At 28.4% G+C, this 27,872-nt stretch overlaps 1 protein-coding gene across 1 annotated transcript in view; it reads right to left on the bottom strand.

The window, feature by feature from the left end:
- The window catches only part of LOC141345380 (protein unc-13 homolog C), a 180,657-nt gene that overhangs the window by 40,534 nt on the left and 112,251 nt on the right, over positions 1-27,872 (bottom strand). The window contains exons 21-25 of the mRNA XM_073850236.1: positions 20,649-20,775; positions 15,164-15,260; positions 9,418-9,561; positions 8,172-8,249; positions 5,238-5,315 (exon numbers count right to left, since the gene is read on the bottom strand). Of these exons, the coding sequence (XP_073706337.1) occupies positions 5,238-5,315; positions 8,172-8,249; positions 9,418-9,561; positions 15,164-15,260; positions 20,649-20,775 (524 nt within the window). The remainder of the gene's footprint in view (positions 1-5,237; positions 5,316-8,171; positions 8,250-9,417; positions 9,562-15,163; positions 15,261-20,648; positions 20,776-27,872) is intronic.

The following is a 27,872-nucleotide window of genomic DNA, read 5'->3' as shown; positions in this document are numbered from 1 at the left end:
AGATGTATAACCTTAATCTGACAGACCTCTGGCGCTCGTACAAATGATCTTCCTGCATACATCTTTAATTTGAGATGTGTTATAGCTGGACAAAAACTACCCTGTGATTTCAGTTCAACAACTGCTGTTGTGATTGCAAAACTAGACAGATGCTAACATAGAGACTGGGTTTGTTTTCTGCCAGCAGGGAGGATTTTGATTAAAGCGTCTGAGAATGGTGCAACCTAAACATCAAGACCAAACTTAAGCTTTCCAAACTCTGGTCTCCAAAATAACCACAAACATCGTACATGATTAAAAAGCGAGTTCAGGCAAACACAGCTCTGCTGGCTGTTGATAAAGGGTTAATTAAGACAAAAATGAAAATCCCATCATTATTTTCTCACCCTTATGTCATTTAAAACCTGTCACTTTCACGTTTTGTCTCGTGAAACACAAAAGAAATATGTTCATGCTGCTCTTTTCCAAAAACATTGATGCGATGCAATGCAAAAAGTTAATTGCTCCCCAAAACACCTTAAAGGCATCATATGTGACAATTTTTTTTGCCTAAATTCACAGTGTGCTCCTCACACAAAGCTGTCATGTGACTTGGAATATATGCATGAGAATATATGCATGTGCATGAGTCATATCAACTATTTTTATGATACTTTTAAAGTCTTGTTTTTTTTTTTTTCATTTTTGGAGTGTATTCATCCTTCATTTACATTGCATGGAAGAGTAAACATTCCTGTAAAGTTTCCTTTTCGTGTTCCATATAAAAAAAAAAGTTATTCAGGTTTGAAACAATGCACTCAAATAATTATTTAGGCCTTCATTTAAGATTTATGTCTTTGAATTGCATATAAAAATATTTTTGGATTACAGTTTTTACATAAACTAATAAACATAAATAATGTGATGCATATTTTTCAGTCATATATCAATGAAACCAGTCAGATTTCTGTAATAGTAGTAATACAATGAATTTTTGTAGAAAATATGGATATTTATAGATTTTTTTAACCTAAAGTAAGAAAAAATACACGTTTACAGACTGTAAATGTAATATATAAATGACCAAAATTCTAAATATAATAAACATAATGTGACTTAACATTGCTTGTTCCACAACTAGACATTTTTGAACCATGTTCATACTTTTTCACTGACAAATATGCATCACATTAAGTTCATTCCTATACAGCAATAAATAGATAAATAAATACATTCTGGCCAAAATATATATGCCAAATAAATATTGTAATGATTGAAGCTCAATGAAATATATTTTTCGAAACTGACATACAAGTATATACAATATATCAAATATAAAAATAAAGTTTTACTTAAAAAAAATATATATATAGGGCAACATTTACTTGTTTTGAAAATGTTTAGCAAAAAATATATTTATATTTTTAAAGTATATTTTCAAAAATATAAAATAAAACATTTAAAAGGTTATTGCAACTTGTCTTTTTTTTCCTTAGAATTGTGAGATATAAACTTTGATTTAAATTGAGAAATAAAAACAACTCTGACTTTTTTTTCTCACAAATGCAAGTTTATATCATGCAATTCTGAGTTCTCAGAATTGCAAAAGTCCAATTTTGAAGCGAAAAAAGGCTGATATGTTCTCAGAATTGCGTGTTTATATCTAACTAGTGTTACCTAATAACTTGCAATTGAAATATAATACAGAATTGTAAAATATAACAAGGAAAAAGTCAGAATTGTGAGTTTATCTTGCAGTTCTGAATTTATTTCTCAAAACTGCAACAATCATTTTGCATTGCAAGTTTATAGCTGACAATTCTGACTTTATAACTTGCAATTATGAGTATATATCTCACAATTGTAAAAAAAAAAAAAAAAAAAAATCTTACCTTTTTAATTTTTTATTCAGTGGCAGAAACTGGCTTCTTATATATTCAATGCAATTCAAATACATAAATCTTAAATTTAGTGCATTAGGGTGAATAAATAATGACTGGTTATTCATTTTTCGCTGAATGATCCCTTTACGATTGAGTATTTGCAGCCTCATTTATTAAAGATCATCATTTTTGGTGAGGTTTCATGCCAGGAATCTCGAGCAGGTGCAGCATGCTCTTGAGGGGGCGAAACAGAAAGTACGAGAGAGAAAGTAAGGTGTTTCAATGGGTGTCAAATGCTCGTGCTGCTCAAACGTGGCCAGTTAAACCAGTCACCTGGGATGAATTACGACCGTACACCACAGCCAGAATTCACAACCAGAGAGCATAATCATCATTAGCGCTCATTCAATGTTGCTCCAAACCAAATGACGGAAAGTCTAACGGGTTTGGAACGACATGGGGATGAGTAAATGATGACAGAATTCTGGCTGTAGAGCAGCGGCCTATAGAGATGTTAGAGGAAACCTGTCCACACACCTTGCAGAAGACCACAGTCCCTTCCTCCTGGTGCAAGAGCCCAGAGGAGATGGGAACGACAAGAAACAAGGACATTGTCATAGTTGGAGAGAACAGAGAGAAGAATCACAACACGCATGCACAATTCACACGGGAGGTTAAGTTGCGTTCACATCATGTGGAATTACCGTAATTATGAGTCGACTCTGAACTGATGGAATCATTTAGAATCATTTGTTTCTATGGCAACACTGGATGGCAGATGGAATTATGCATGTGTGGCTTATCTTGAATACGCTTTTTTTTAGATTAGATTCAACTTTATTGTCATTACACATGTACATGTACAAGTACAAGGCAACGAAATGCAGTTTGGTCTAACCAGGAGTGCAATAAGCAGCAAGTGCAGGATATAGGTATAATGTATAAGTTATAAGTGCACTTATAGGAGATATGTACAGGGAGAGGCTATGGATAATATTTACAGATGAAGTACTGTGAGCATAATTTACAGATGATAATTAACTACAATTAGAATGTACAAATAGATGAACATAATATACAGGTTGCTATTAACTATAATGTAAATTGCAGGTAGATATGAACATAATATACAGGTTGCTGTTTACTGAAGCAGGAATTTACAATAGACATGTATAGATATGGATTTATCACAGATTTACAATATGTATATGTGCAATGGAAATGTGCATTTACAAATGGGTATGTACAGTGTAGTGCAAAGAATAATAAATAGTGCTATGACAGAGAGAGAATCATTTTGTTATTTAATTGATGGCTCTTTTAAACGAATAGTTGAAGGTTTGCTGAAAATATACCCACCCTCAGGCCATCCAAGATGTAGAGGAGTTTGTTTCTTCATCAGGTTTGGAGAAATATAGCATTGCATCACTTGCTCACCAATGGATGTGAATGGGTGCCGTCAGAATGAGAGTCCAAACTGATAAAAACGTCACAATAATCCACAAGTAATCCACACCACTCCGGTCCATCAATTAACATCTTAAGAAGACAAAAACTGTGTGTTTGTAAGAAACAAATCCATCGAGGCATTTTTTTTGTAATTAAAATATGAGCCCTCCAGTGAAAAAGTCTTCTTTTTCAAATCAGCACAGATTAAGCACTAAGCCAAAAAAAACAAAAAACAAATATGAGGGTGGATTTTGATGTGAGAGACAACAGGAGATGGACTTTATCACTGGAGGAAGTGTTTTTATTGGTTATGGATATTTTAGTAAGAAGCAACCGTTTGAAGTTACAGTATATACATGCAGCTTTTGGCTTTATAAGATGTTAATTGATGGACTGGAGTGGTGTGGATTACTTGTGCACTGTAAAAAGTACATTTTTAGTTTAGTCAACTAAAACAAATATTCCAATAGTCACTGAAATTACCATTAAGTAACTTAAAATTTCAAGTTGACAAAACTAAAAATATTAAGTCAGCAGGGTAACAAATTATTATTTTTACAGTGTGGATTATTGTGATGTTTTTATCAGCTGTTTGGTGTCTCAGTCTGATGGCACCCATTCACATCCATTGGTAAGCAAGTGACGAAATGCTACATTTCTCCAAACCTGATGAAGAAATTTCTGAATGGCTGTTCAGATAACATATAGATAAAGATACACACTCACCTTTTTGCCAAAATAAAATAAAATAAAATAAAATAAAATAAAATAAAATAAAATGTTACCAAAAACATAATTGTTTTTGTTTAGTATAATCATAAATCATTACTTTTGTCAAGTCAAACTTAGACAAGTGATGAAGATACACACTCATATTTGTGTCAAAGTAAAATAAAATAAAAAATAAAAACTTTTCTCACGTCAAACTTGAATTTAATAGAACTCAAAATTGTTGAAAAGTTAATTATTTTTACTGTATTTTGTGAAAAGTGTCTAATTTCCGAATGGCTGTTCAAATTAAGATACACACTCAAATGTTTGTAAAAATAAAAATAAAATTAAATGTTACCAAGACCATTTTTTTTTGGTTTCACATCAACCTCAAATTTAATAGAACTCAAAATTGTTGAAATAATAATTATCGATTGTTATTTGTAGTTTGTAAATCTCAAATTTTTGTCAAAATAAAATAAAATAAAATAAAAATAAATAAAATATTTTTTTTTTACCAAAAACAGTATATTATACAGTATAATTACAGTATAATTATTACAAATCATTAATTATACAAACTCAAATTTAATAGAACTCAAAATTGTTGAAATGAAATAATAATAATTATTGATTGTTTCTGTATTTTGTGAGAAGTGTTTAATTCTAATGAATGGCTGTTCAGTAAACATATGGATAAAGATACACATTCAGTTTTTCACAATTTTGTCCTAATAAATTACAAATAAAACAACAAAACAAAAAATAAAATTTAATTAAATAATAAAAAAATAGTAAAACAGCATTGTTTTTGTTAAGTATATAATTAGGCCTAATTAATCTTCAAATATTGAAAGGGTCATAAATGGAATCATAAAGGAAATACAACTGAATCTGAACCAGAATCATTACCTTCTGATCTTGAAAGGAAAACACAGTGACAGGTAACTCATGCAACAACATATAAACATCAGTATGTGTTGATGTAGGAAACTAACCAGCTGTAACTAACTGCTGAAGCCTGATGTCACGTGGAAAAAGCTGAAACATGCTGGACCTTCTAGATGCAACTAATTCGACTCATAATGACGTAATTCAGACATTCGTGAATGCAGCTTTACAGTAGGGGATGTTCAACAGCTTCACTCACACAGACAAACATTGAAAGAAAACATTATTGTGGAGCGTTGTAGTAACACAGATTCGATTACTGACCTGTTTTCCTCCCATGGACTCGAACATCTTCTCCAGCTGAACTCGGAGTTGTTGGATGTTGTTCAAGAGGATACAGGGCTGTGAGGAGAAGAACGATAGACAAGATATTTCATGACTGATCGATTGTACTGCTTTCCACATACATTCAGTCTTCAGGCTAATGCAAGGAGACGATTGTACTAGAAGACTTCTGTGAATATATATAGAGGGCATTGATTTGTCTGGATGCTGATCGTTGATTTTTGCACATCTTACTTTCATCAGGGGCTGTAAATCTGAATTTCATTATGCAAAAATCTATGCCTCCGCCATCCAAAGAAAATTGGCAAAATTATGCAATCACAATTGAATTGTATTTTAACACTCATTTTTTTTTTTTTTCAATTACATTTTTATTCAGTTATGCATACACATTATTGTTATTTATTTTTATGATTTTGGGGAAAAACAAATGAAAAATGCATTAGAAAAATATACATATATAAAAAATATATATAATAATTATATAATATGTGTATATATGCATATTAATAATAATAAGTATTAGAATAATTATTATTGTTATGATTCATATTAGTTTAATTATTAATATTTATTATGTTATGATTTCGAGGCAAAAACAAATTAAAATAATGCATTCGAAAATAAGAATTATTAATTATAATTATCACTGTAAATTTTTATTAATAAAATTAACAATAATAACATTAATTACACATATTTGGCATTATTATTATTTTTTAATTTTGGGGATAAACAAATAAAAATGCATTAGAAAAACATAAATATGATAAAAAATAATATAATATAATATAATAATGATTATTATTATTCAAAACTAAAATGTGTATATTAACATATATTTTTAATAACAATAATAATAATAATAATAATATCAACAACAACGATAATAATTCATTATATAGTTATGATCAATATTATTATTGTTATTATTATACATTTATATATATACATATATATAAAATTTAATGATTACTATTTATTATAAATAGAAACAATATAATATAATATAATATAATAGATTAATATTATACACATAATTATATTGATATTGATTATATACATCATTTTATATATAATTTAATTATCATTATTGTTGTTATGTTGTTATACATATACATAATTATACATATTATGCATATTGAAATGATTTTGGGATAAACAAATGCATTAGAAAATGTTAAATATTATAGAAATAATATATTATAATATGATTATTATAATTATTACAAAACTAAAAAAATAATAATTATTGTTATAATGATTAATATTATTGATATTATTAAACATCATATTTTATTGTTACTATTAAACATCATGTATATAATTCAGTTATTACTATTTTTTATGATTTTGAGGAAAAACTAATTCTTAATAATGTTAATTATTATTATCATTAATAATAATAATAATAATAATAATAATAATGATAAAATTATAGTTATGATTAATATTGTTATACATCAATTCAATGATTACCATTTATTATAAATATAATATACATAATATAATATAATATAGATGAATAACAATACAATTTTTATAATAATAATAATAATATTATAATTATTATTATATTATTGAATATATATATATAATTCAATGATTACAATTTATTATAAATACAATATACATAATATAAAATAATATTATAGATTAATAACAATCAAAGTTGTATAACACTATTATATTTATTATTATAGTTATGATTGATATTATTGCTATTTAATTATTTTTATTTATTTTGGAGGAAAAACTAATTAAAAGAATGCATTAGAATGTGCATTAGGAATATCTTTAAGACTATAAAAAATATTTTCTATGTGTAAAATGTCATCTGTAATTGAAAAAGTGAGAAAAACATCAAACTCAGTAACCATGTTGATGGCAAATTAACGTTTAAGATGACCTTTAGACTTCAGAAATGAGAAAAGTGACCGACCCCGGGTTCCTCCAGGTGAGTTGCAATGCCCTTTGGGTAAAAAGTGTCAGTTACAGTAAATGTCAAAAAAGCAGATTTGTGTTGACACTCAGATCCGGCACTCATAACGCTCTTGCATAAGCGTCCCACGAGTTAATTGGATGGGTAGGAGTGCGTAATTAGCGCAGGAGTCCATAAGCTAATTAAAACCATCTCTTCCTGTCCGCGTCGGCACACTTCCTAAAGGTCACATGTCAGCCGTGTGACAAATAGGTGTGAAACTCCGAAACGAAAATACGAAGCGCTTGCGCTAATTGAAACGAGGGAACATGGTCTCTCTGACAAGAGCTGGTGATTTCACACAGTCGTAAATTTAATTCAAGACAATGTATATAAACTCCTCTGAGCTGATTTATGGCCATCGGTGCGTTTAAAGATGTAGATATTCTTAGGATGAACCGAGCTGTCAATTAAGCGATGGATGAGGCCCGAGGACCGGCTCTATCTGCCCGAGACCGAACAGAGATATGTCTTTAATTACCGGCCGCGTGATTGTCTCTCTGTGGTCCTGTCATGGCTCTTAAAAGATACATCTGTCTTTCTTCCCACCGCAGACGTCCTGTGTGCCAAGCTTTTATTATCATTACAGAAAGACACTGTGAAAACTCGAGGTAGAACAAAAGCAGCTCTGAGTTAGCGCTGCGAACGCTGTCATTCTACACAAAGAACGGAAAGTTGAAAGCGCAGAGCAATGAGACGAGGATGCAAAAAGGTCTCGTTCTTTATTTGTCTGAAACCAAAGGAAGTGTCTGTTAGTCGGCCAATCAAAGTTGACTTTTATGTCTAACTATGGCCTCCATGGGAACATCTCCAGTATAATCTGATCAAGCCATGTTCGGACACTCGCAGGGTCGTGCCTTTAAAACACGATGACAATACAGTTTTGAGTGTGTGTGTGTGTGTGTGTGTGAACCTGCTGTTTATAGACTCACCACTTTCTCCTTGTTCAGGTGGTTGCAGAAGTCTTTAGAGATGATCGCAGCGTACTGGACAAGGACTTTATTTATGGTCTGGAAAGAGAATACAATGTAGATTATTATATATTATAACAAACTGTAGTTTGACTTCATAAAAGAAATATTTCGACTTTATTCTTGTAGTATTTCAACTTTATACTTGTAATATTTTGACTTCATGTAATTTCGACTTTATTTTCGAAATATTTTGACTTTATTCTCGTAGTATTTCAACTTTACTCTCATAATTTTGACTTTATTTTCAAAATATTTTGACTTAATTCTTATAGTATTTCGACTACGTGTAATATTTCAACTCTACTCTTGTAGTATTTCAACTTTATACTTGTAATAGTTGGACTTTATTCTTGTAATTTTTACTTTATTTTAAAAATATTTTAATATTTCTTTATTCTTAGTATTTCGACTGTATTCTCATAATTTCGACTTTATTTTCAAAATATTTTGGCTATTTTTGAAATATTTCAACTTCATTCTCTTAGCATTTCTACTTTATTCTTGTAGTATTTCAACTTTATTCTCATAATATTTGGACTTTATTCTCATAATATTTCAACTTTATTCTCGTAGCATTTCGACTTTACTCATAATATTTCGACTTTAATCTTATAATTTCGACTTCATTCTCAAAATATTTATTTATTCTTTCAAAATATTACTAGTTTATTCTCGTAAACTTTGATTTTTAAAATTTTTTAACGTGCCACTAAACCGCCGTCATATATTCACATAGAATGTTATTTTAAATTGTAATAATATTTCACATTTTTACTGTATTTTTGATCAAATAAATGCAGCCTTCGAGAGCAGAAGAGACTTCTTTAAAAAACATTACAAAAACCAAATTTCAATATTTTTTTTAGCAACACGATGGTGCTTTCAAAATTCTTTCAGGCAATTCAAGACGGGGTTTTTTTCTGTCTCAAAGCTCTTCTCCATCATTTGTTCATCATTTTATGCTCTCAGCTGCCTGGCAACTGCACGACATCCTACAGTTTGAGTAATAATGCTTGGCAGAAGAAGCGTTTATTGTGATTATTACTATTAATACATGCACTTCTTTCTCTTCTTTTCTCTTACTAACGCTGACTGCGAGTTGCATTGATTTTACACATTTAAGGGGTTTTTACTCTGCTTTGCATGGTAAAATCACCAAAGCACAGTCTCGAGGGACATCTTTTCTCTTCTGATTCTGACTTACCTTTGCAAACCTGCGCATGAAGTGAGCGAGAGCTTGAGGGTTCGGACACTCCAGCTTCTTGATGATCTCAAAGCTTTGGTTGAGCTGCGTGAACACATCCACCACCGAGCAGGAGAAGAGAGCGTGTTCTGACGTCTGTTGGAACTGCGAACAAAACATCACAAACAAGGCATTAATGATCGTATCCGCCACACAGCACAGAGAATGTCAGGATATTTGTTTTTAGGAAATTATGTGAGGAGTTTACATGTCCAAACACTTCAGCAATTGCTACATACTGGGAAAAAAGGTTCAAGAAAAGTTTTACAGCCTGATTCCATGTTATAAAATTAAGTTGTAGTATGGTTCTTCAATATGTTAGTGATTCGAGCACCCCAGAATGATTTTCTTCCCCCTTTGTTTAAGGAATATAAACCCAAAAATGAAATTTAATGAACTTTAAATCACTCTAATGTCACTCCAGAACTTTTATGACTTTTTGATGCTCTTATCCATACAATAAATACTATATTAAAAAATAAAAACATTTGGGGTCAGTAAGATTTTGTTGTTTTTAAATGGTAACTTTTCATGGTTATTTCTTTTTCTTTTCTTTTATTACTTTTTATTTATTTATTATTTAATTGTATTTTTTGTTTTACTATTATATTCTTTTTTTAATTTAGATTTTAGCTTTAAATTTAATTTAATTATTTTATTTTAGTATTTAATTTAATTTTTAATTTGAACTTTATTATTTAATTGTATTTTTATTTAATTTTATTTATATAATTTTCTTCAATTTTATATTTTGCTGTATTATTTAATTTTATTATAGTATTTTATTCATTTAAATTTTAACTTTTCATTTAATTTTTTATTTTATTTTAGTATTTAATTGTATTATTACTACTATTATATAATTATTGCATTCTTTTATTTTTTAATTTAATTTTCATTTATTATAATATATTTTGTATTTTATAATTTTATTAATTTAAATTTTAACTTTTCATTTATTTTTGTTTTTTATTTAGTTTAAGTATTTTATTTTGTTTTATTTGGTATTTTATTTTTATTTTTAATTATTTTATTAATTTAATTTTTAACTTTTAATTACAAATTTTTAATTTGTAATTTGTTTTCTTATTTTCTTATTTTAATTTATTGTATTTTTGTAATACTTTTAATTCAGCAATTACATTGATCAAAAGTGATAATAAAGGCATTTCTATTTTAAGCAAAAATGTTCAAACCTGTCAAGATTTATTTTATTAGTGGCTGACTGTACATTATCACACAAAAAATAAATAAAATGAACCTATATATATATATATATATATATATATATTAGTAATAATTTAGTGCAATATTTAGGTTCAATTTACAATTATAATCCAAAATATTATATAATATTACATATTACATACACTACTATTTATAAAATTGGGCTCAGATTGTTTTTTTATTCTTTACAAAATCAATACTTTTATTTAGAATGGATACAGACAGTATGACAGTAAATACATTAGTAATATTACTAGCATCATGTGACACTGAAGATGCTGAAAATTCAGCTTTGATCACAGCAATCAATGCCATTTTAAAGCAGTTATTTAAAAGCTAATAATAATTCACATGATATTGGTTCTTGATAAGAAGAGCTGTAGCTCAGATGCTTGCCAGGAAGCCCTTAAGACGTTTTTCAGCAGCCAGCTCTGGTATGATTCACAGCCGTTGGGAAAGCCTGCCAACATAACCTATGACACAATTAACCTGCGCTTCTGCCCTTATTCTCCAGGCGCTTCTGCCAGCAAACACAAGCCTAATAATCATTAGACAATTAACTGAGAGTGCTGCTCCATTAGCATCTTAATGTAGAGTTGAATCTCTCAAGACTTGAACCCGAGAGCAGCTAAACATCTAAACACAGTTAGCAACCCGCTCCGCTCTTGTCATCTCAGCACCAACGCTGCCTACAAATAAACCTGAACGGCAAGGGGAAAACACACAAAAAAACACAGTGTCTGAGAGACGCTCATGCACGATTATATTTGTTAGTGTCACATTTCACATATAGTGTAATAACATGGCTATTCAACACGGCACCGATATTGTACATGCACTTATCTATAAATTCACAGTGCAAGTGTCATAAAAGAAAAAGATCTCCCCAATATTCATGCTTGGATCCAAAGAGGGTGTTTATTCAAATGCTGCCTTGAACTGAAGAATGAATGCGTTTATAATTTTGACAAAAAAAATTCTACCATTTCATTAATTTAACTTTTAACTTTTTATTTTTTTCATTTTAGTATTTTATTTATATTTTCAAATTTTAATTTAAATGTAAATGTTTGTTTTTGTGAATTGTGGGGACATTCCATAGACGTAATGGTTTTTATACTGTACAAACGATATTTGCCATCACCCTACACCTTCCCTACACCTAAACCTAGCCCTCACAGGAGATTGTGCACACTTTTACTTCCTCAAAAAAACTCATTGTGCATGATTTATAAGCCTGTTTCCTCATGGGGACCTGAGAAATGTCCCCACAAGGTCAAAATCTACTGGTATTCCTATCCTTGTGGGGACATTTGGTCCCCATAACGTGATGAATACCAGGTACATACACACACACACACACACACACACACACACACACACACACACACACACACACACACACACACACACACACACACACACACACACACACACACACAAACACACACACACACACACACACAAACACACACAAAAAAACTATATATATATTCAAAATGATTTCATATACATTACTTTCAAAGGTCTGGGGTAAGTAAGATTTTTAATAATAATAATAATTATAATTATAATAATAATATTTTACATTTTAATTTAACTTAACTTAATTTAATTTAATTTAATTTAATTTAATTCCCAAATAATAATAAAAGACAAAATAAAATATGACAGGGTTCAGTAGGATTAAATTTATTTTAGATTATTACTATTATTATAAATATTACTATTAATAATAATAATAATAATAATAATAATAATAGTATTTGAAAATTTAATTTAGCTTAATTTTAATGTCCCATACATGAAATAAATACTTCTTAAGTATTTAGTAATTAAAAAAAATTAAAAGTTTGTTAGTGTTAATTTCAACATTTACTAATATAATTTACTAAAAAGTAATTTAATGGTAATTGAAAGTAATTTTAATGGTACTTTTGAAGCAATTTTAATTGCCAAATAATAATAATAAAAGATAAAACAAAATATGACAGGGGTCAGTAGGATTTGTTTTTAATGATTAGATTATTACTACTACTACTACTAATAATTTAAAATTTAGTTTAGCTTAATGTCCCATACATGAAATAAATACCTTTAAAGCATTTAGTAATAATAATAATAAAAATTGTTAGTGTTAATTTCATTATTATTATTATTATTAATTATTAATTATTATTATTATTATTATTATTATATTTTAAAGTTAAACACTGCATTTGAAATGCTCATGCACAATTTTATTTGTCACATATAGTGTAATAACATGGCCGTTCATGGCATAGATATTAAAAGCACTAAATGATTTGTGTTTTTTCAGGTGAAAGCAATTAGCGTATGCAGCCAATCTCGCCAGTGATTTGTTTATGCCAGCGAGGGGAACATTGAGCAGGATGAATGTGTGTTTTTGTGCCACCGTACAGTAACTGAAGCTCATTTTCACATCACAAGCGTTTGTTCGGTTATTTCACAAACACTCATCAGCCTAATGCTCTCAATTTAGCAGTTTACCCACTCGTCTGATTTCTTTCATCGTGTCGGTGCTGTGAGGAAAACACTTGCACTTATCCGTATCTATGCCATAAAAGAGAAAAATATCTGTAATATTCATGCTTGAATCCAAAGAGAAATATCGAAATGGAAATTGTTATAAACCTGTTCAAATGCCGCCTTGAACTGAAGAATAAATGTGTTTATTAGATGAATATGAACGGCACTATAATTTTGACTTTAGTAAAGAGTTATTTAATTAAAAAAAGTGTTGATTACAAATAAATAAATAAATAAAAACACAAACCTATAATAAACACTAAACAAATAAATTAAGGCTAAATATTGCAATATTTAAAAATAAGACATAATAGGACAAAACTAATGTGATAAAAAAATACAATATGATATGATTTAAACTACCTTGTATTATGTGATATTATATACATTACTACCTTTTGGGGTCAGTAATAATAATATATAAAAAAATAAATAATAATAATAATATTTATATGTAATTTAATTCAATTTAATTTGATGTTGCAAAATGCTTTCAATTTAATTTAATGTTCCAAAAAAGCATTACTTGAATTTATTTATGTTTTTTTTATTGTTAATTTTATACAATTAGACTTTTTTTTTTTTACTTAATAGTAATTTAATGTTCCATACATGAAAAATGCTTCTAAAACATTTATTATTATTATTATTATTATTATTATTATTATTATTATTATTACTATTATTATTTATTTATTTATTTTTGAAATTTTGTTTCTTTTAATTTTAACTGTTACTCATTCAATTTACTTAAAAGTAATTTAATGGTAACCTTAACCCTAATAATAATAAAAAAAATATTATTAATAATAATAATAATAATAATAGCATTTTAAAATTAAATTAAATTACATTTAATGTTCCATACATGAAATAAATACTTGTAAAGCATTTATTGATTTTTGAAATTAATTTTTGTTACTGTTAATTTCAACATAAAGGTTACTAAAACTAATATGACAGTTTTTTTATAATTATAATTTAAAATTTAATTGAATTTAATTGAATTTTTAATTGAATTTAATTTAATTTAATTTAATTTAATTTAATGTTCCATACATGAAATAAATACTTCTAAAACTTCTAATTTCGTAGAATTATTTTGTATAAATTTTTGTTACTGTTAATTTCAACATTTACTAATACAGTTTACTAAAACTAATATGACAGGGGTCAGTAATGTTTCTTTTTCATTATTAGATTTATTAATAATAATAATATTAATAGTATTTTAAAATGTAATTTAATTTAATTTAATTTAATGTTTCGTACAAACATCTTAAGCCTTCATTATTTTTTAATAATAATAAAAAATATATATTAATTTTTGTTACTGTTAATTTCAACATTTACTAATACAATTTACTAAAACTAAAAAGTACATAATGATAAAAAATTAACATCTTTTGGGGGTTGTTTTTTTTGTGGAAGTTGTCATTTTTAGTTTTTTAGACAACTTGAGGGTTAAAGAAACATGGAAATTAGTAATCATAATTAAGGTGTAACTTTGAATGTTGATTGTGCAATTCATTATGCATGCTTCTGTGTTCTAATGATGAATAATAGTCAATCGTTTGCCAAAAAATACTCATTTAGCTGGTTTATGAGGAGACGGGTGACATTTCCCATTATTGTAAGAGCAGAATGAGAGTAATTAATACAGAAATAAAACATCAATCGCACAAAAACACAAAAAAGTGTCTCGTCTTTTTTGAGAGCGCATTTACTTCATCCTGATCGTCCTAATTATAATTTTAAAACTCCTAAGTAGGAACTTCGCAGGAGCTTTTCATAAAAGCAGAAGAGGAATGCAGCGTTTAGTGTTAATGTGACGTTTAGATGGTAACAGCGGCGTTAAATTGTTTATAAATGAACCAATTTATAAATGAAAAGCCCTACTGAAGCAAAGTAACAATGCAAAAAAACTCACCCCATCTTTTTTATCTCTCTCTAGAGCTCCGTTGAGGAAATCCATCGCTACATCTTCATTTTCATCCAACCACTGGATAACAAACGGCTCGAACCACCTGCCGAGAGAGAAGACAACACAACACAGTCAGAGGAAGCCTTCAGATCCAACGATACAGGAAGAAACTGTAGAAAAAGAGGCTGTCACATGTTTTGGTTTATAGACATGGCTCAGGTCCATCCTGTGGGATTTTATCATTCAGTTCAAGTTGAATGCCCATTCATTCATTCATTCAATATAATTATTCAAATGCATATTGCATTTATTTATTTACTTACTTTTTTATATTTTATTCTTATTCTTATTTTATTTACTTTATTTGTATTCTATTCTATTAAAATGAAATAAAATATAAAAAAACTAAAACAGAAAGAAAAAAATATATATAAATAAAATGATTAAATTAATTAAAAAAATTATGAAACCAAAACAATCATGACTACCCCCCCAAAAAAATTAAAAAATAAGAAAATAAAAGCTACAGTTGACAAACTATTAAAATATTTTTGTTAACTGAAATGAAACTAAATAAAAATATTAGAGTAAATAAATTAGAAATAAATAACTGAAATAAAGCTGAAATAAAATAAAATAAAAATATTAGAAAAAAATTAAAAATGTAAACGTTGCTTTTAAGCAATAAAGAGTAACTGGAAAAAATAAAAAATAAAAATAAAACTGAAAGAAAAAAAGGATTAAATATTATTAATGAATTAAATTAATTAATTATTAAAGAAAATAAAAACAAAACAAACAAACCAATCCCCCCCCCCCCAAAAAAAAGATTAAAACAGATTTTTTAAAAACTAAAGCAGAAAAGAACAATTGTATTACATATAATTTATATAAAAAACCTGAAAAACTCCAAAAAAAAAAAAAAAAAAAAAAAAACCGAAAACATTAAAATAATGAAAAAGCTACAGTTAGCAAACAATTAAAAAAATTAATTGAAATAAGCTGCAATAAAATAAAATTAAAATATTAAAATAAACTAATTAGAAAAAAATTGAAATTTTGCTTTGAAGCAATAAAAAAGTAACTGGAAATTAAAAATAATAAAATAAAATATAACGAAAAAATGATTCAATATAATTAATTCATTAAATTAATTAATTATAAAAGAAAAAAAAAACTCTCAAAAATGAAAAACAGATTATTTAAAAGAACTAAAACAGAAAGAAAAAAATGTATTACATATAATTTAAGCGATAAAAAAGTAACTGGAAATTTAAAAAAAAATTAATAAAACAGAAAGAAAAAAGAAGTATTACATATAAATTAATTATAAAAGAAAATAAAACCAAAACCAATGACAAAATCACAAAAATAAAAAAAGAGTAGAACAGATTACATACGAATATTGGCTCTGTCGAGTCACTGAACATCATAACAGACGAGCAGAAATGAGACGAACATATTTTTAAATGAAGTGAAGCGCTGCAGACGGCCAGTGGCAGGCAGAATCACACTAATAGCTCTGCTAATGTAATCAAGCTCAGCTTGCTGTTTACTCAGATTGCAGTAGCTCACCGTTATTGACAGTAATAAGGGAATTAATATGATGGCATTTAGCTTACTATCTTAAATATTGATCTGGATTGCTCTGTGAGAAGGTTTCCTAACCGCACATACACAGAAAACCCTGAGTGCTCAGGAATGCTGCAGAGAGAGCAGTCTGACATCCAGGAGGTGTCATTTTTACAGCTATTTCTCATTTGCAACATTTCCCTGGATGTCGGGACGACATTTAGCAGATGTTCTCGCCGGCATTTATTGGATTGAATGTATATGTATTAGTTTTTCTGAATTTTATCATGTGCATGTTCACAAATATGACATTTAAAAAGCAATGTTTTCCAGAGGCGATATTTCTCAGACATCTCATTAACGCATGCTTTCTGGGGAGTTTATGATAATGAGATTAAGATAATGAGAATATGGTTGTCTAATTGCTTTAGAAGGTAACCAAAAAAATTGTCCCCTGAAGATGATAGATAGATAGATAGATAGATAGATAGATAGATAGATAGATAGATAGATAGATAGATAGATAGATAGATAGATAGATAGATAGATAGATAGATAGATAGATAGATAAAATGCAATATTAATCCGATTAAATTATGTATAACAGGCAATATGCATCTGATGATAAATAAATAAATAAATAATAAATAAATGTGATTTGCATCTGGTGAAAAATAAATGAATAAATAAATGCAATACCAATTGGATGAAAAATAAATAAATAAACGTAATCTGCATCTGTTGAAAAATAAATGAATGAAATGTGCTTATGAAAATTAAATACACAAATGTGATTTGCATCCGATGAAAAATAAATAAATGCAATATTTATCTGATAAAAAATAAAAAATAAATGTTATCTGCATCTGATGGAAAATAAATAAAGAATACAATATACATCTAATGAAAGATAAATAAATAAACTGCAATATGCATCTGAATAACTTCTGTATATTAGGTATAACAGACAATATACATCTAATTAGAAATTAGAAATGAATTAGTAACAAACAAATAAATAAAAATATAATATGTATCTGATATATAAATGATATATAACAGACAATATTCATCCAATGATAGATAGATAAATAAATAAATGTGATTTGCCTCTGATGAAAAATAAACAACAAGCAAACAAATAAATAAATGCAACATGCATCTGATTAAATTACGTATAACAGGCAATACACATCTGATGAAAAATAAATTAAACAAATAAATAAATAAATAAATGCATATTCATCTGATGAAAAAATAAAAATGCAATCTGCATCTGATGAAAAGTAAATAAATAAATAAATAATAAATGCAATATTAATCTGGGGAACAATAAATAAATAAATGCAATATGCATCTGATGAAAAATAGATAAATAAACAAATAAATAAATAAATGCAAAATGAATCTGATGAAAAACAAATACATTAATAAATGTGGTTAATTTGAAAGAATGCAATATGCATCTGAATAAATAAATTAATAAATAAATTAATGAATGCAATATGCATTTGATTAAATTACATTTAACATGCATTATGCATCTGATTATAATGCCTGTTGCAATTCCAGCAGAGTACTAGCAGAAAATGTGACTGATCTCTGCTAAATACGATCTAGATAACACAGTAATCACAGTATATTAATAGTGAGAAATAAGTGAGTAAAGGGAAACACGTCGAGTTATTTTAACAGCTGAGAGTTGAGAGAAACTCAGGAAGGTGATAAAAGCGAGGAGGTGAGGAGAACTCCTGTGTGTGTTAAAGATCAGATTTCATTTGACAGGCTGTGCGCTGATGCTGTTATATTGTTAGTTTTTATTGCTACTGCAGGAATAATTTTTTAAACATTTTTTTCTCTTATTTTTCTCTCAAATATCTGCAATTAATTCAGCTTGAATAGTTTAACCCACACACTCCATTCAAACTTAATTTAGTGATTGATTCCAGTCATACACAGTACAGTAGGTGTCCCGTTATTCAAAAAAACATTTAAATGTCAATCTGATTTGCTTTTGTTAAATTACAATGTTAGCAATTTAAAAAGAAAAATATCCATTTATAGTCTCCTTTCTAAACTGAAACATATCTAAAGCTTTAGCAGTATTCCTTTGGCGCTTTGCAGATGCTGGCATTTCCTTTAGCAAATGCGAATCTGTTTGTGCACTTCTCATGTCACTTATGTTAATAAATACGCTGGGCGGAGCTGCTCTCGCTCTCATGACAAAATCAATTCTCCTGGAGGAGATTTTTGATTGACAGCTGTGTGGCTCTTCTCTGATGTCCCGTCCCGTCTGTCATCCCGCCTCTCCACGCTCATAACTCACGTTAATGAATGAGTGACTTTTTGACAACAGACAGCAGCCAATGAGAGGCCAGCGTGTGTCTGCGGATACAGGACAGATGCAGGATGGGTTATGAATGGATGGATCAACGCTAACTGTAAATGTGGACCAGGGGTGCTTTTGCCAATTTTTTTTGTTAAAGTAATTGTTAGTATATAGAGAAGTATATATATATATATATATATATATATATATATTATGTGCTAATACAAAAATGTGAAATACTAATATTTAATATACTTTGAAATATAATTTATTTCTGTGATGTAAAGCTGAATTTTCATCAGCCATTACTCCAGTTTTCAGTGTCCTTCAGAAATCATTCTAATATACTGATTTATTACTTTTATTATTTTTTATTATCTATGCTGGAAACAGTTGCTGCTTAATATTTTTTTTAGAATCCTGTGATACTTTTTTCAGAATACTTTGATGAATAAAAAGTTCAAAAGAACAGCAATTATTCTAAATATAAATCGTTTCTAACAATACAAGTCTTCACTATCACTTTTGATCAATTTAACAAATGCTTGAATAAAAGTATTAATTTCTTTCAACGAAAGAAAGAAAGAAAGAAAAAAATACTGACCCCAAACTTTGAAAGGTAATGCATATTGTTACAAAATATTTCTATTTTAAATAAATGCTGTTCTTTTTAGCATTTTATTCATCAAATAACCCTGAAAAAACGCATCACAGGTAAAAAAAAAAAAAAAAAAAAAAAAAAATATATATATATATATATATTACATTGATAATAAATTAGCATATTAGAATGATTTCTGAAGGATCGTGTGACACTGAATACTGGAGTATGATGCTAAAAATTCAGCTTTGCATTGTGGGAATAAATTCTATTTTAATGTATAATGAAATACAAAACCAGTACTTTAAATTGCAATAATATTTTACAATATTAAAGTTTTTTTCTGTATTTTTAATCAAATAAACACAGCCTTGATAAGCAGAAATGTCTCCTTTAAAAAATCTTACTGATCCCACACTTTTGAGCAGTTTTTATATATATACACATACTGTATACAAATAAAAATGAACAATTATACTTTTTTTTAAAAGAAATATCATGAAATTATGTGCACTTTCAAAACTGTTTAAATTTATATTAAAATTTAATTTAAAAATTCTAGATTGAGGCAAAACTCTTAAAAATGTATAAACTGGTTTAAAAATATTATTATATTTATATAATAAATATTATTATTATTATTATATATAGCAGATATATAATAATAATATTTATCTTATAGCAGATGTTGTTTGTAAATCTTATCCTTTCCAAGACATTTACAATTACATCTTGAAAACATCCCACTGATGTACATTTGTTAAATAAAATTCAGTCCCAAAAAAAGAGAAAAGTTCCAAAAACTATATGCACTTTTTTGTAAAACAAATACAGCATTGGTTTGCTGGTTTGTAACCAGTTCCTGATGCTTCAAACCCTATGCCTAAACAGTTTATACATCAAACATGGAACATGATTTTTGTTTACATCATTGACTCTCCTCTGTTTCAGACACTGTGAGCGAGTGAGAGATGTGAAGGGAGACTCACAGCGAATACTCTGGAGGAATTCCCTTAAAGGCAGGCAGGTCTCGCACATACTCGTTGTGGAACCATTTGACTTTGAAGTGCAAATTCATGTACTCTGTGCTCTTGCATAGTCGATGCTTGTCGTGTTCTGCAAATGAAGGGGAAAAAAGAGAAATTGAAGAGTCATGAGTCAACAGTGAGTCATGCACAAAAACATTTTGAGCTTTAGTGTCTGGAGACAGTCTCACCAGCATGTACTATCCTGAACTAGAAATAACACTAAAATGATCAAATACAGTACATATTTGTCAATTAAAGTAAAGCAATTGAATATTAATATTAGATGAAAAGCAAACTAAATGAAATGAGAAATGTTCCCTTATCTGAAAATAATTTTGAGCATTAAAATTACTAATCAGAAATAAAGTAAAATTAATTAAATAGTGAGGTTTAAATGGTAAGCAAGAAAGTAAATAAATGAAAACTAATTCAAAATATTTATATAATTTATATAAATAATAAATTAAAGGAAACACAAATCTTTCTTTTTTTGTTCTAGTTTTGTCCATCAAAATCTTTGAACCAATATACACTGACTAAAGAAGCTAAATTACATAAGTCTTTTTAAATTTTTATTTTTTTAATGAAATTAACTTATGATTAAAACAAGAACAAATGTAGCTGCAAGCAGCAATTATGGGGCCAAGCACACCAGAGGCAAAATGAGGAATTGGAGCATCAGACCAACGAGTTAATGAAGCCATTTTAAGACGATTTTAGTCAAAATGGCAGAGAAATAGTGTAGAACTCATAATAATGTGATTTAATGCTTATCACTTTTAACCAACAGGTGGCGCTGTTATCAAATTGATGTGGTGTTTTCTGCGTAAGGTGACACATACAAAGTTTGGTGTCAATATGTCAAAGCCTCAGAGTCATTATGACATCAAGCCAAAAAAAATTAGGTTTTCAATATAAATCAAAATGGCTGATAGGAAGTATGGCATAATTGGTATCTATGTGGTTGGCATGATCCAAGGAATATGTCATTAAAATAGGCTAATGCAATCAAAAGTAATTAGTATTTTTGGAAATTTCATTATTAATGGTTAATGGATGATTTATTACTTTTGACCAATAGGTTGCGCTGTTACCAGTTTAATGTGGTTTGGTCAGTTTAAGGTGACAATGGCACATACAAAGTTTGGTGTCAATATGTCAAAGCTTTGCAGAGATACAGCCTCAGATCAGTTTGGCATCTTTCCAGCAAATTCATTGATGCGTTAAACGAAAACCATTTCATATATAGACACGAAATCCAAAACTTTTTGCCAGGATGGTCTGAAGATGATCCAAGACAAATTCGGTGAAAATCAGACCAACAATCTAGGAAGAGTTCGAAAAAGTAGGTTTTCAACATTATTCAAAATGGTGAACCGCATGTTCATCCAATTATGGCATAATTGGTATCAATGTCCTCGGTATGACCCAAGGAATATATCAAGACCAGTTTCATTACAATAGGTTAATGTAAACAAAAGTTATTAGCATTTGACCACAAGGTGGCGCTGCCCCCAAACTTTGTGAGTACTGTCAGGACATGGAGCCAAAAGCACAAACCAAGTTTCGTAAAGATACGTCAATACATTTCTAAAATATAGCATTTTAGAATAAAATTCAAAATGGCTGAGCCTAAATGGCTGACGTGGGATTGACTCAGCATGCTCCACCAAATCTAAAAAAAAAACTAGTTTTGTGGATTTTGGCCAAGCCATTGACAAGTTATAAGCAAAAATAGTCATTTTTCGTATCTCCTGACCACTAGATGGTTGTTATAAAACACACCAAGTTTGGCCTCAATACCACAAACTGTTGAGGAGGTAAAGGCTCACATCCATTTTTGTGCGCTTTTTGAAGAATTGGGTTGCACGTTATTCGAAAACGGTGTGACTAATCAACTTGTATTCCATAACTTATTGCCAGCATGGTCTGAAGATGATCTGAGCCAATTTCTGAGAAAATCTGACAAACTGTCTAGGACGAGTAGGAAATAGGAAAAAAACTAAACCTTAGATTTTCAAAAAGATTGAGCATTTTTTTTTTTTTTTGTGATTTGTGATTCTGTCTTACAGTTTAAAAGTTATTAGCATAAAATTTGTGAAATTTTGGACAAGTGGTGGCACTAGAGAGTTTGAGTTAGAGACTCCAAATTTGCTCTGGTTAATGTTGAGACTGTCCTTTATCAGTGTGCCATATTTTACAACTTACCCACAAGTGATTCTATGGACAGCCATAGACTCAATAGTGGAGGAAGAAGAAGAAGAAGAAGAAGAAGAAGAAGAAGAAGAAGAAGAAGAAGAAGAAGAAGAAGAAGAAGAAGAAGAAGAAGAAGAAGAAGAAGAAGAAGAAGAAGAAGAAGAAGAAGAAATACAATAGGTGCCTTTGGACCTTCAGTGCTTGGCCCCTAAATATCTGCCATTGGGGCCAGAAAAATCTTAATTTAGAAAATAAGTTTTCATTCCTCACTGACAGATATTTGTTAACCTCACGTATAACCTCAATTCATTTTGTTCAGTTTCTCAGAAAACAAGACTTTCTATCTACAATTCACATCTCAAAAATGCATCTTGATGTAAGGAAGATTGAATATTTGTATTAGAAGACAATAATACTGAAAAATACTATAATATTATATCAAGTATATTATAATAAACTAACGGGAACACAAATCTTTCTCAGTATTTTTAAATAGTGAGGTTTAAATAGTAAGCAAGTAAGTAAATAAATGCACACCAATTTAAAATATTGATATAATTTATTAAATATTTATACATTTTAAATAACTATAATACATAATATAACGTTATAATAATGTAACTATAGTATTATACCAAGTATATACCGATAATAGTACTGTATTAAAAAAAGAATAAATGAAAAGAAACACAAATCTTTCTCAGTATTTTTTATCATTTTCCATTGAAAATCAAGATATTTTGACTTGAGAAACAAAATGGCATAAGAAGCCTTTTTTTTAAAATATTCTTTTTGAAATAAAATGAATTTATGATTAAAACAATAACAAATAACTGCCAATGGGCTCAGAAAAATTACCTAATTCAAAGAGAAAATAAAGTTTGCATTCTTTACTGACAGATATTTGTTGTTTTAAGCATAAACTCACTTAATTTTGTTCAGTTTCTTAGAAAACAATACTTTATATCTTCAATTTGCATCTCAAGTAAATGTATCTTGATGAAAGGATGTTTAGAAATACTCTTTTTTTGGTAGTCCATGCAATATTTAATGCCATGACGTCAAGAATGTAAGATGTTCTGCACCTAATTTGAGAATTAAGACATTTTAAGACCTGCAGAAGCCCTGAAATGCTATATTAAAACACCACTAGTATGCAAGCAGCAGAACACCATATGAAAGGGAAAATCACAAATGCGATGCATTTAATATCTCAGCTGTTAACACAAGACAATGAAATGGAAATAAAGAGCAAACAGTCTCCAAACAACCATTTTACTTGAAATAACAGATGATTTATTCACAATAAGATTAGAAACACATATTAAGCAAGTAAAGTTAATTTTGTTTTCACATCGACTTGAGCTGCAAAAAAAAAAAAGAAAACATCCTCTGAGCCTAAAACTTTCCCAGGGGATCTTAAAGAACAAAACAGGACAAAGGAGAGTGAAGAAATGCTCAGTGTTGTTTTTCTAAGTGCACATCCCGCACTTGTCAGAAAAGATGAAAACACACAAACCTGCCCACCTGTGCGGATACGACGCGGACAGACGACAGAGTCTCAGTGGCTTGCTGCCTGATTTCGTGATATAGACTCCGACTGGCCACATAATAAAGGTCAGAGAGGATTGTGGGTAACCTACAGCAGCTGTTGTCATCGTTGTTAATCCACACACAGCAGACGAAAGTCTGACAGCCATTAGAGGAGGAACGGAGAAGTAGAGCTCAGAAATGACATGCAGTAAGTTAGTTTACTCAACTCCTGCAGTTGTCAAGTACTGGGAATAACATGCAGCAAGCGTGAGGAGAGATGTCAACGTATATGCACTGTAACCTCACAATCCCGGTGTAACCGTGAGGACAAATCACCTCTGACTGACACGAAGACTCGTATTGACTTCATTACAGCAGCGCAGTGCTACCCAAACACAAACACCAGCAGAAACACTGCAGTTTTCATTTGGTTGTTCCATAACCATATATGGAATACTTGGTTGTGATTGGCCCATTGTAACATTATGCAGTCAAAAATATTTGCATAATGACACTAAACTAAACTGACACTAATATTCAAAAGTTTGAGGCTGGTAAGATTTGATTAAAAATACAGTAAAATCTGAAAAAATTTGAAATATTATTACAATTAAAAATAACTGATTTTCGTGTGAATATATTGTAAAATGAAATTTATTCTTGTGATCAAAGCTGAATTTTCAGCATCACTACTCGAGGCTTGATTATCACATGATCCTTCAGAAATTATTCTAATAGGCTGATTTGCTGCTCAAAAACATTTCAGATTATTTTCAATGTTAAAAACATTCTTATTAATACATTTTACTGTCTTATTTTATTTATTTATTATTTTTATATTTTAATTGTTATTGCTTCCGATTAATAGAAAATCTAAAGAACAGCATTAATCTGAAATAAAAATATTTTGTAACATTATAAATGTGGCTACTGCCACATTTGATCAATTTAATACATCTGTTTTGAATAAATTATTTCTTTAAAAGAAAATCTGACCCAGCTTGTAATACAATGTTTGAATGAGTAATTAAAATACACAAGTCATAATAAAATAAGATATTCGTTAATTTTAATTTTTAATTGATATTACGTTTTAAACATTTCAAATATTATGTTAAATATTTATACATTTATGAAATATTTAAATATTTATACATCAATAATTTATATTTACTTACAAATAAAAAGTATATTTTTATAGTCTTATTTTTATTTATTTATTTTTATATTTTAATGCTTATATAATATTTGTGAAACAAGTGATTTTATAAATATTTTGTAACATTATAAAATTACTGTTACTGCCACTTTTGATCAGTTTAATGCCTTTCTGAATAAATAATTTCTTTAAAAGAAAATCTGACCCAAGTTGCACAATGTTTGAATGTGTACTAAAAAAAGAAAAGTTATAATAAAACAAGATATTAAATATTAAACATTCATTTTTTAATAATATTAACAAAATGCATTTTAATTTTTATTTATAAATAATATATTTTATTTACTTATTTAATTGTTTTACTTTTTATTTTAATATTTCAATGCTTTTATCATTTTTGTGGAACAAGTGATTTTATTGCAACATTCTAAATGTTGTTACTACCACCTTTTATCAATTTAATGCATCTGTTCTGAATATTTTTTTCTTTAAAAGAAATCCTGACCCAGCTTTTAATTACATTTTAGAATTTGTAAAAAAAAAAAAAAAAAAAAAAAAAAAAAAAAATTGTAATAAAATAAGATATTATTTGATGTTATTTTTTATTGATATTAGATTTTAAATTTTATAATATATATTTGCACACAATATTCATCAATAATTTTTATTTATTTATTTATTATTTTAATGCTTATATAATATTTGTGGAACAAGTGATTTTATAAATATTTTGCAACATTATAAATGTTGTTACTGCCACTTTTGAGTGATGTGATGCATCTGTTCTGAATAAATTATTTCTTTTTTTAAAGAAAATCTGACCCAGCTTGTAATTTATGTAAAAACATTTAATTAAAAAATGCAATAAAATAAGTTAAAAAAATAAATGTATATTAGATTATATTTTATAACAGGTATTTACACACAATAGTCAACGATAATTTCTATAAATAAATAAATATATAAATATATTATATAATAAATATTATTATATATTTATTTATTGGTAGATGTGATCATGTACCAGTCGGCCGCTAATTATTTAATAATATTAAAATAAGTCCTGACATGTCTGTATTTTACTATAATGTCCACTGTGTTTCCCTTGCATATAAATTCTTTACAGATGGAAACAATAGTAAATTATACCATATTAAGAGCATATTTAACTAACAAGAGCACTAACATGGCACTTTGTCATATAACTATGATAACAGTAAGATATGATTAGGGTTTCATGACAGCTTCTCAAATATTCACCGTACCATTTAAAATATTCAACCTATCAGACAGTGGTTGTCAACATGTGAATGTAAGTGTCAGTTAATAATTAATGAAGGCATTAGCTGCTCTCATTCATCCCTGCACTGTGAACTTCTGATTACAAGCCCTTCGGCTGAAGTGATACGCTCACGTTTCTGACCCGCAGGCCGCCGGTCTCTCCGACCCAAAACCCCCCGATTCACATGAGCTTTAAATAGCTTCACCTGACAAACAACTTCTCTGGAACAAAAAACACTGAAGTCTGAAAGCAAAGATAATGATTCAGAGTGCTTGACATGCTGATTTTTAATTGTTGCATATGACTTGAGAAAAAAAAATAGCAGCAGAATTACTATAATTACAGGATTCTATTCAAAACCGATCTTTTCTTCAGAGATAATTAAACTGCTGCTATTTTAGTTGCTTTTACATGACATCACAATGAACAAATCACACATACATTAAGGTCGAAATTAAAAGCAGTCAGCTTCTCTTCTCTAATACTTGTCCCTGGTTATACAATGCATGTTTTTTCATAACCACCCATTTATTATAACTACAATGCAAAATTCAATGCACAAAAATAAATAGGTAAATGTGTTGTTTTTTTGCATATTTTATTTATATTTTATTGCATTATTGATTACAATGTATTTGTACATTATGATTGTTTTTGTAGTATTTTAATTGATGCTGTTTTGAGTATATTTATTATAATACAGTCGTGCATGTTTTTAGAGAAAAATAAAATTAAATAAACAATTCCAAAACAATTGAACGATCCCATCAGGATAATTATTTTTAACTACAACTATTAACACATTTTTTTGTTAATTGAAATAATGCCGAAAATAAACCTTTTAAATATAAACTCATATTTTGCAAGACAAAATGAAACTTTTAAGACTTTTTGCATTACGACTTAATAAATATTTAAAAATGTAAAAATAAAATAAAATAATATAATAATAAATAAAATAAACTACTTAAAATATTTCTTTAAATTGTGGTGTGAGAATTATAATTTTTTATTT

The sequence above is a fragment of the Garra rufa genome, chromosome 11 (genome assembly GCF_049309525.1).
Source record: "Garra rufa chromosome 11, GarRuf1.0, whole genome shotgun sequence".
Classification (NCBI taxonomy): Eukaryota; Metazoa; Chordata; class Actinopteri; order Cypriniformes; family Cyprinidae; genus Garra; species Garra rufa.
Note: the sequence above shows the minus strand (reverse complement) of the source record. Positions and strands in the feature narration are given on the sequence as shown.